The following is a 10707-nucleotide window of genomic DNA, read 5'->3' as shown; positions in this document are numbered from 1 at the left end:
GTTAAGCATCCTGCTGGATCAAGTGCATCATGTTATCTGTCTGGATAAGCGACCACAAAATCATACATTGTTCTTTAGCACCGACACAACATGCTATGTCAATTGACATTTTCATGCCAGTGTCATTCAGTCATTTTAGTTAGCAATTTTCTTTGTTATTGTAAGCCTATTGGTTGTAGAAACCAATGAGACACTACACTGCAGTCAGTGAAAGGTAGGCAAAAAAAAGGCTCACAATACAAATACAATGATAACTGGCCATGTCTGGCCTTCTGCTGCAAGAATCACTCGTTCAGTAGAGGAATCCTAATTTACAAATCATTAGGATTTGGTTGAATGGTAAAATAATTTAAATCAGCCATTATTAATGGGTTGATGGGTTGGTCTGCAAAGAGGTGAGGACAGAGGACCATACACATAAAGAGTGTTTATTCTCAGTGCACCCTAAAAACTGAGCATCAAAGTCATTCACTCATCTATTTATCTCTTTGATCAGGGCTTCCATCAAACCCCACACCCATGACCACCCTTTGCTTATTGATCCTTTGTCCTGTTTTTTTTAACCGACACATCTCTTAATATAGTCTGCTAGTTTTCAAGTTCTAAATGTCAACCCCTTGGCTGGTACTATTCAGGATGCCATGCCATCCTGCCCTGTTCTGCTTGCGCTTGGCACTGCTCACTCTGTACGTTTGATCCTGTTTTGCTTGGCCCTCTCTCTTTTTCCCTGACAACTTCATTACATCATACTTTTTCAATAATATTTGTATGTGTATATTTTGATTTGATTTGAATTTTTCATTTCAAATATGCAAGAAACATGTCATTGAATGACATATGTCCTTTACACATTTGAAAGGGAGTGGGAAGAAGTATACACTTGTTTAATCCCGACCAAAATGGCTGCTCAGACATGTCTGAATTGCCACCAGTTAACCCGAGATATTGCACACACACACACACACACACACACACACACACACACACACACACACACACACACACACACACACACACACACACAAGCACACACACACACACACACACAGACACACGCACACACACGCACACACACACACACACACACACACACACACACACACACACACACACACACACACACACACACACACACACACACACACACACACAGGCACAGAAACAAGATGTGAAATGTTAAGGATCAGCCTCACCAGCAACCACTCCCTAATCAATCATTATGCACAAAAAGACGGTCTCTTCTCTGACCAAGAGAGAGGATTCACACCAGTTACCCAAGCACAGCCCCGGTGGCTACACACCGAATGTGTGTCTGATGATTTGTTTAAGAGGAATAAAAGGATTCACTCGTTAAAGGACAGATGCTGTTGTTCATTCGCCCGCTCCCTGTTGTTGACACTCTTGTCCTGTTTGTCCCCAGGCCAAGAGCAACTAACACCTTGTTGAAGTTAGCCCCGATGCGGGAAATAACCTTAGTTTTTCTTAAATAAATGTAATTCAATTTAATTTAATTTGAAACAGAATGCAACTATATCAATTTTTTTAAGAAATCTGAAGCTGAAGACCTCTCTGAGATGAGTGCAGGCTTCATTCAGTTTAAACTTGTTACTTTGTGTACACCCTGCCGCGCACAAAGACAGTTTGTCCTGCGCAAGAGCACAGAACCGCAGATATTTATCTCAATAACAAGGTTCGTGACTTGATAACATACAGGGAGAAACTGGGAAACTAGACTCTGTCCATTTTTACAAGGCCTGAAGATAACGTTTTGGAGCTTTTCTTCATCCAGTGAACTTTGGCTACTTTTCTTCGTCACTGTCCTGGATTCTTCCAACATATCAAGACAGGACCCCTGCTCTTTCCCTGGTTCTTTTACGTGTTATCTGCAACCAATGCGTCTGACCCAGGGGGTTTGCATTGGGCTGGCACCGTGAAGCGCTCAGTTCTTGTACTTTGTTCACAAGGGGTAAAAGCCTTTGCATCTGATTTTTCAGATTCTTTATCTCAAGTGGTTTGAAGTTGACTATTGGTAACCGCCTCAGCCCCTGCCAAAACGCATTTAATATTAATTTTTATAGAAAAGTTATTCAAAAAATAAGCTACAACGCAAAGGAAACACATAAAAGACTGAATAAATTCAACTTAGAATGTTTATTGATATGGACATGCTGGAAAACAGACAATAGTATGTCAATATACAATGCTGTCGATAAAACATCAAAATTCATAAAATACAACATTAACAAATACTTGAGGTATCAATAACAATCAATAACAAATCTTTCATTGTTCAAATAAAGAAATACAATTGTAAATACATCAATCGATAAAACAATAAACGTAAGTCAATATGTTTAAGGGTAAGTGTAAGTTTAAGTATTTTTGAGTAAACAATTGATCGATGTTGTATTAGTTTGAAAAAACAACAGTGCATGTATATATATACTTATATATATATATATGTATATGTGTATATGTATACATATACACATATATATACAATCACACCCACACAGACACCCACCCACACACATGTGTTGCTGGGACTATTGCGGGATGAAATATCCGTGCATGTCTCTATGGAGTTCGTTATTCATGTAAGCCCGAGCGACCTCCTTAAAAGTCTTCCCGTCCAGGACCAGGATGAAGCCAAGCTTTCCCGGGACGGTGCAGACCGAAGCCAGCACCACTCCTGTGAGGGGAGAGGAAAACAAGCCTTTCATTAGACCAACCGAAATGAGCATATTAATACATTTGGTGTATACGTATAAACCATGACACTTATTTATAATATGTATTTAAACTTTCAGAATAGACGTTATTGATCTTCCCGTTGAAGGGACACTGCTTTAGGGCCGTATATGTCTTGCAATCAGTTAGTTGAAATTATATCAACACAGTACCATATAATTCATGCAACATCCCGTTTAAGAATGTTTGAAGCAATTTTGCTCGTACTTTTACAGACAATGGGGGCCCACGTGAGTGTGTGCGTGTCCTTATCCATTGCCTGTTCATCGGTCTTATTGAATGGAAGTCTGAATGTTTCTCTCAACATAACAACCAGTAAGCTGCAACTTGAAAACCTTTGATTTTTGTAAACCAGCCGTCGGACCCTCGACAGCCAGCACGTTGCCCAGCTTACGGTGCTTGGACCACAGGTTGAGACACACACAAACACATACCCGCACACACACACAGTGGAAGTATGAGTGACCCACCATCATCCTCAGACTCGGCATTGGGTCGGGGGATGAACACAGGCTCCGAGGGCCAGCAGTTGTCCTCGCCCCATCTCACGATCTCCTTGGTCTCTGTGTCCAGCTTTCCGAGCTGAAGAGAGGGAAGGGGACGGGCGATATACGTTTTAGGAGGAGCTGAGGCCTGAAGTACGTGTCCTCAGTGAAGAAATAATGCAGGAGGTCTAGTTAGGTTATATTTAAAAATTATACAAATCAAACGTATATGAAGGACATGACATTTCTTAGGGACCCATATTGACATTTTAAAAGTTATGAATTGTTTTATTTTATAGCATCATGGGAATACACAGGCAGCATTTTACCAAGCATACATTCAATCAGACAATGAGTATGCATGATGCAGTAACAGCAGAGGAAACAAAGGAGTGACCATCGTGGAGAGTTTTAAATAGGCAATGGCTGAAGTCGGCCATGGAGAGACTAAGTTAATTTGCAATACAATTTGGGTGAAGTCGTTGCAATACACTATGGGTGAATAGCTCCACAGAGTCAGTTACCCATAGTGCATTTGCAATACAGTATGGGTAACTGTCCTGCAGTTCCTTTAGCTGTAGGACAGTTAAAGGAATCTGCACAACGAAGAAGTCAGTACAGGTATGACCTCAGTATCCCACTTTGTGGCTACAATGGAAATGCAAAATACAAAACTCTTATCCTCGAGAGAGGAAGGCAGACATCTCTCGGTCAAGGGAGAATCTATACGAATTGACTAGTAATTATGTAACTTAGATAATTTGTATATTTTTAATATATATATACACAATGTTGTCTGATGATAATAGTAAGAATTTTGCATTGCCACCGTAGCGAGATTTGAAACTGAGGCTATGCCAATCTTGTGACCTCCTTTATGGAGATTCCCCCTAGTTGTCCAGCATTCCCGCAGGCATGTCTACTTTAAAGAATATTATTTGGCCTCTCTGGCCACGCCTTTCCATAACAGTCTCCATGATGCTCACACCACTCCACTTTGTTCTGTCAATATCAGACCTAACCGTTTCCATAACTCTGTTTATCCTGTCCTTTTAACTGGATGACGCATGAGGAAACATAAAAGCCACATCACATCCAGTGAGGAACGGAAAGCCATTCCCTTCTGAACCTCTCATACGGTGAATTTCTCCCTCAGTGGCACGGAATGATTGTTTGATCGTTGGACCGGACATTTTCAACCATTTCCACTAGAACGGCTTGGGATGTGCCTTTTTGGATGTTCTTGCCTGTTGCGGCAATGCTCAAGTCCTTAACTTCCCGGCTTCTTTTACGTCAATTGTCAACTCTTAGTTCTGCAAATGGCTTCCTAGTTCTGTAAATAGAACGCTGGCAGGAACAAGCTGTTTCCCACATGGAACTATTCTCTGGTCGTCAGCAGGAATCTGCCATATTGTGATGCATTAAGCTGGATGTGGCTGTAGGGATCAAGTCATGCGGTCGTTTAAAAACAGAGTCATGTTTTAACCTTACCTCTGTAGCCACTGCAGACTCTTCTGTACAGGCGGCATAGACAAAGCGATGCTTCTTGCCATTGAAGTCATAGTTAATTCTGGGTAGTTCCAAACCTATGGGAATGCAAAATCGTGTTTTTTTTTTAAAATACTTGGATTCAAAATTAAAACTTACTTTAGGTAATTTTAGCAGCGGCTTCTACCCAAAGCCTTTTTTAGTTCATGTCATTAATGGGCAGGTAGGTGCTATGCTTCTTGCTCAGGGACGGCTTCAGTTGGACTGCAGATATCGGGGTTTGAAACCAGAACCTTTCGGCCAGGTATGATAGAGTCAAGGTTTACCTTCACAGAGCACTTCAGGCATGCATAACAGCTTTCCGTCTGCCTCCTTGACAGCGGTGGCTGTGGTGAGCGAGTTGGTCACCAGGTTCTGTCCAGCGGCCCCCTGAAGACCATAGGAGACACACAACGACGTTGGGAGTTAGAACCTCTCTACTTTAAGGGGCAGGGCTGTGTTTAAAGCTCCCTTTAGACTGCAGCCATCACGTTTGTTCAAGAAGCAGTCAAAATATGTCAGCAGTCTGCCTAAGGGGTTGGGGGAGGTATGGAAGTGCTTATAAAGGCATATTTTGACAATGCATTATGGTAGAGGGGATTGACTGGTAACCGGAAGGTTGCTAATTCGTCGTCGGTGTGTGAATGAATGGTTGCAAGTCGCTTTGGATAAAAGCCTCAGCCAAATCCCCTAAATGTAAATGTAAATGTAGGTATGTGAAGGGAGAAAAGTGACTGATCTCACCGAGTCCACGTGCAGAGGGAGCGCGTATCTCCGGTAGACGGGCTTGCTCCAGCCCTTGCTTTCGGGCTTGTCCTTCTGCTTCTGCAAGTAGAACATGTCGTAGAGGCTGCAGTCGTCGTAGCCGATGACGTCGAAGATCACATGGCCGTTCTCCTCGAAGGCGTTCACGTGGTGGTAGATCACCATTTGTCCCGCAAAGTATTTGGTGGCCACCTCTTTGCCGGTCTTTCTGTCTATCAGGTGAATCAGCGTCTGGCGAAGAAGAAGAGAGGATATCCCATTATATCCAAAGTCCTTGAATACAATTAATCAAATATATAGGAGCAAGAGAAGTCAAGTTGTTTGACGGAAGATTTACATTGAGGACCAAAAATCAAGTTAGTGATTACACTAAGGATGATATTAGAGGTCAAAACTCAAAGCAAGCCACGACTTAATCCAGTTTGTAGTACAATATAGTACAAGTTGTATCCATCAGACATAATCGCGATCACTGAATACAACTCTAATGGTTTTCACTGATTACATTTTCCTCTGGACAGTGTTTGAGACAGCTCGCCCAGTTGACCCCGCGCATGTAGGCGGTGGCCATCTTGAGGATGTCCAGTTTGAAGGGCTGCTCGATGAAGATGAAGTAGTTGTCGGTCATGCCGAAGCTGTGGTAGTAGCTGGGGCTGAGGAGAGATCGGCAGGGCACTGTGCACAGCACCTCTGCCTTCTTCAGCGGAGACTTGCCCGTTTCTGGCGGGAGAATAGACAAACAGACGGGTGTTGGGTGTTGATTGTCGCTGGTCGCTGGTGCTAGTTGAAAGTAGAAAGTAGCTGGGCAGTAGCTCGGCTGTAGAAAGTAAACTACGGATTTGTGGAAGACCGGGTCTAAAACCCAGACAGATCGACGACCGGGGAAATATAAAAGCCAAAGGCCGGAAACACACACTTTTCATAAAGTATCCTTACATGAATATATAGTATCAGGTTTTGCATGTGTTCGATTGATATCAAATGCTGATCTGCAGGTGTCTAATAGTCACTCATTTCCCCCTGTTACTATTCTGACTATGCACAAAAGTACAACTTTAACTATTTCAATGCTGAACCTTAATAACAGCTTTGATGGTTTGATGTTATATGGCATTGAGCGGGTATCGGGTAATGCGGGTATGAAATCGGGTATGAAAACAGAGGAAAAGTTAGATTCCGTCAGGCGTGGGTACCTGTTTCTGGAGCGGAAGGCACTTTGAACAGAGTGTACTTGGTCTTGCCCTTTTCTGCTATCGAGGTGCCAATGTTGTAGGTATTCCCCTCTTTATCGTAGTGTGGGTGGGAGGTGACCATGTTCACCGCAATATACTTCAGATAATCCACCTGGAAGGGGGAGATACAAGACAATATGACCCATTTTGTATATAAACAATCATGTTACTCTATGGGTGGGTCTTAGGGTGGAGGAAAACACCAGCTAGTCTGTTTTTTTTTTTATAACGTTTGTCTGAATATGTCCACCAACTACATATTTATCTCTGGCACTCAACAACACAGCAAGATGAGATAGTTTGGCTAGTTGGTGAAATGTACTACTCGTATTTGCCCCTCCATTTGTTGCTTTGTTTTACCTCCATAATAAGATGTGTGTGTGTGTCCGTCTGTGTGTGTGTGTGTGTGTGTGTGTGTGTGTGTGTGTGTGTGTGTGTGTGTGTGCGTGTGTGCTTGCGTGCGTGGGTGCGTGCCAGTGAAATTATTACCTTTTCCTGAGTTGCCAGGGTAAAGGGATCAATTTTGCGGATGTAATTTGTTTCAGACGTGGCAAAGTACTCATTTCCGTATCTGATGAAGTTACTTGCACCGTTGTCCGTGAAGTCGGGTACAGTGTGGTTCAAAAAAGTAATCGCCCTATTTCATGAAAGTAAAAATAAATGAGAATGTAGGTTAGAATACATTGCTAAATAGGCCGATAATAAGTGTCAGTAACCGGTAATGGTAAAGACATGATTGTAACATTAAATCTGGCAAAGTAAGAGTCTTACTTGACTATGAAGTTTTTGTTTGGATCTGGATATGCCATGGTTCCCATTTCAGACACAACGATTCTTTTGGCAGCCATGTTTGCATTATATGTATCGCCTTGAAGGTATCTGCTCCTGTATATGACTTGTCCTTTAAAAAAATAAATAATAGCATTGAAAGTTGAGTAGTAACTAATATGTAGTATTACATTCCAAAAACACATTATCACATAGGGGTCTCCTTTAATCATGACGCCACTGAAACATACCATCCTTGAAAGTGAAACTCTGCATTAAAGCCATCCCGTCAAACCAATGGTTGTAGGTAGTCTCCCCAACGGTGAACATTCCGGGGCCATTGCGCAACAACGTGCCGGTTAGCCAATCAGGAAGGCTTCCTAGAGAGCCACACAAACAGAGATACACACACGGAATTAAAAGGAAATATTGATTGACGCGCCGGGAGCGCGTTTAGGCTGTAACCATGTAACGAGGCAATAATACAACGTTAAGAAAGGAAAAGGAGACGCTACCTTTGACTTCTGCGGTGTAGGGCTCCGGCCTCTCCTCTATGTTCCTTGACTGGTGAGGGTCCATTGTTGCTGAATGCTGAACTGTGTGGAGACTTCGACAAAGTCAGGCATTTATAAAGGTATCTCTAACCACTCCCTTTAAGTCCTATTGCCTGGGTGTTCATAACTCAAGGCACGGCTAAGGGCTTTATCTCGAGTGGTTATTATCTTCTGACTTATAAAGTGGATTTAATACAAAGTATGGGACTATCGGTGGTTCTTAGAATTGATGATAATAATAGGCAAAGGTTAGCCAGGCAAAGGTAGTCTACTTGTAATTTCGTTGCGTTTCCTAACCTGCTCGTTTATGATAGCCTTCGTGGAAACCCGCAGTCACCCAAATCATTGGATTTCTTCGAAATAACTTTGATTGATTTATTGACATTTTTTCCCCTAATTCCCAAATGTTACGTGCTACTGAGACACGCGGAGAGGGAGCGCTTTTTACGTGCGTGCGTGCTAGGTTAATAAAAGGTTATTAAACCCGTGCATACGCTTCTATAACTGACCTGGAAGCCACGTGTTTATTTGGTTTGCGGTCAGCCCTTTGTGCTACCAATTTTACATTTATTCATTTCTTTTTAGATTTATTTATTTAAACGACAAATAAAAGTTACTGGAAATGCTATAGGCTAACCCAACTCTATATTTGGAGATTAAGGGCAAAGGCTAGGACAAAGAGGTCCGGTTTAATTCTACTATGTGGATACACACGTAAACTACCAACAAAGTGTGCGAATCTTAATACCATTATAAACAGGGCAATGGCCTTAGTCCTACCTCACTTTATGAATTGTTTTCAGTGATGATTTGGAGATGAGGATAATCAACACAAATGTAGCATCCTATTCATAAAAAGGCCCAACCTTTTTTTTTGACTAAAATTCTTCATACAAACAGTCTTAATTGATACCGTGAGTAGGCCTATCTGTGTAATTCATTGTTTAAAGAGATTGTTTGTCTACCAACACACAGATAATGTAGCACTTTTCTCTGCGCTATGATTATTAGACTAGGCCTACCTGTGATGCGCCACTGTCAGGGGACGCTATGCAGACTATCCCATCACAGGCAGCCAGCGGCGTAAATATCGACGGTGCAACCGGTGCAGCTGCACGGGGCCCAGACGGCGTCAGGGGCCCATGGAGGAAGAAAAAATATATATCGCCCAGTGCGGCAAATGTGTCGGGGGCGCCTTCTGGTGGCGCCCTTAATTAATTAACATTAACATTAACATTAACATTGACATGCTACAAATGGCTTAATGTATGCTTCATTGCTGCACAATTAGTATTTAATGAGATTAATGAATTAATGACAGTAAATCTAAACCGGCAAATTATCAGTCCACAAACCTATTAAAAACCAAATCCTACTAATCTACGCCTCGGTCAGGGCGTTAGGATTGTTGAAGGTGTCGTTGTGTAGGTCTATGCTATTAACCTACATCCAAATGTTATCGTAAACTGGGTAGGCTTATGGATGCGTGACCTGTAGATTTTATATACGTATATTTAACAGTGGATTGTTGAATGCTCATCTACGGGGAGTCTTCCAGATGCAGTTTTTATACAATGAAACAACATTGACCTCTAGTGGCAGTATAAAAGCACTGCGTGCTGTCGTCTCTTCGTTGCGCCTTGGGGTATGGAATGCCTGTTTCAGCTGTTGCATTTATTTATTAGGCTTACGTATTATCAAAGTATGTTGATGCACATATGAAAATTCTTCAAACAAGGGTATATGTGCCCATAATTTGGTGGTGAAAATTGAACTATTGTTATCAAAAATCAAGGTAGGCCTAACATTAACAATTAAGAAGTCAGGAGATTGGCATGAGCTCAGTATCAGTCTTCGTGTCAACAGTGGCAATGCAATTACCAACTCACTTAACACCTTTCAATTGGTGAGAGAAAGGAAGCTATCTCTTGGTGCTAGGATCCTTTTTACAAATGTCTTTTAAGTAGTCACAATTAAAGACACAATGTCAACAACACTATATAATTTGTTCATAATTGTATCTTATCATTTGGATACATTTTTCCGCGACAGAACCTGACACCTCTCTGACTCATGGCTGCCTTTGTCTCCCCTCGGGGAAGAAACGGGTGTTCTGAGCCTCGGTGTAACACATGGCTGCATAACACTTCTTCTGGTTGTCTCCTGTATGGCTAATAATACTCCTGATTGTGTGCAATAGCTGTCTTTTACTCACTGCTTATACTATTCATTATTTCCTCTGTACTACAATTGACATTAGTTTATATTTGATCATTCAATTAAATGACATTAAACTCACTGCATAATACATAGCCAGGTTGATGTACAAATGTTGATACAATTTTAGGCTACACAACTTTTGATAAGCAATGGACTGGTTGACCTACTTCATCCAGCAATCAATTATATGCAGCACAACTGAACATTTTCCTCAGTTTACTCTTAATCTCCAAATATTGAGGTGGGTTGCATTACAATAAAAGATCGAGGAAAGTGTTTTTGCTCAACTGCCGCACATACACTTGGTTATTTATTATAATTACCACAATATATATGTAACATGGTCACTGGACAAAGAATGTAACAAAACATTAAGCGGTTTATAATTGGCTTCACGTGTGAAAA

At 41.7% G+C, this 10707-nt stretch overlaps 1 protein-coding gene across 1 annotated transcript; it reads right to left on the bottom strand.

The window, feature by feature from the left end:
* Nucleotides 1–2132: 2132 nt before the first annotated feature.
* On the bottom strand, nt 2133–9174 carry bco1 (beta-carotene oxygenase 1). The gene is made up of 12 exons (XM_030349603.1): nt 9105–9174; nt 8044–8135; nt 7780–7908; nt 7532–7661; nt 7250–7397; nt 6722–6872; nt 6034–6248; nt 5508–5759; nt 5051–5153; nt 4728–4822; nt 3222–3333; nt 2133–2692 (listed from the first exon to the last, which is right to left on the bottom strand). The coding sequence occupies exons 2-12, from the start codon at nt 8105–8107 to the stop codon at nt 2547–2549; spliced, it is 1545 nt and encodes a 514-aa protein (XP_030205463.1). The 5' UTR covers nt 8108–8135; nt 9105–9174; the 3' UTR covers nt 2133–2546.
* Between the last annotated feature and the right edge of the window lie 1533 nt (nt 9175–10707).

Source organism: Gadus morhua, chromosome 23, assembly GCF_902167405.1.
Source record: "Gadus morhua chromosome 23, gadMor3.0, whole genome shotgun sequence".
Taxonomy (NCBI): Eukaryota; Metazoa; Chordata; class Actinopteri; order Gadiformes; family Gadidae; genus Gadus; species Gadus morhua.
This window is presented reverse-complemented; position numbering and strand designations above follow the sequence as displayed.

Excerpts from the sequence above, each read along its gene's own strand:
- bco1 (XM_030349603.1), bottom strand. The coding sequence starts at position 8,107 with ATGGACCCTCACCAGTCAAGGAACATAGAGGAGAGGCCGGAGCCCTAC. Across the intron at positions 5,154-5,507 it reads TCCCTCTGCACGTGGACTCG|GGGGCCGCTGGACAGAACCT; the intron begins GTGAGATCAGTC and ends TATGGTCTTCAG. Across the intron at positions 3,334-4,727 it reads AGTCTGCAGTGGCTACAGAG|CTCGGAAAGCTGGACACAGA; the intron begins GTAAGGTTAAAA and ends CCCTCTCTTCAG.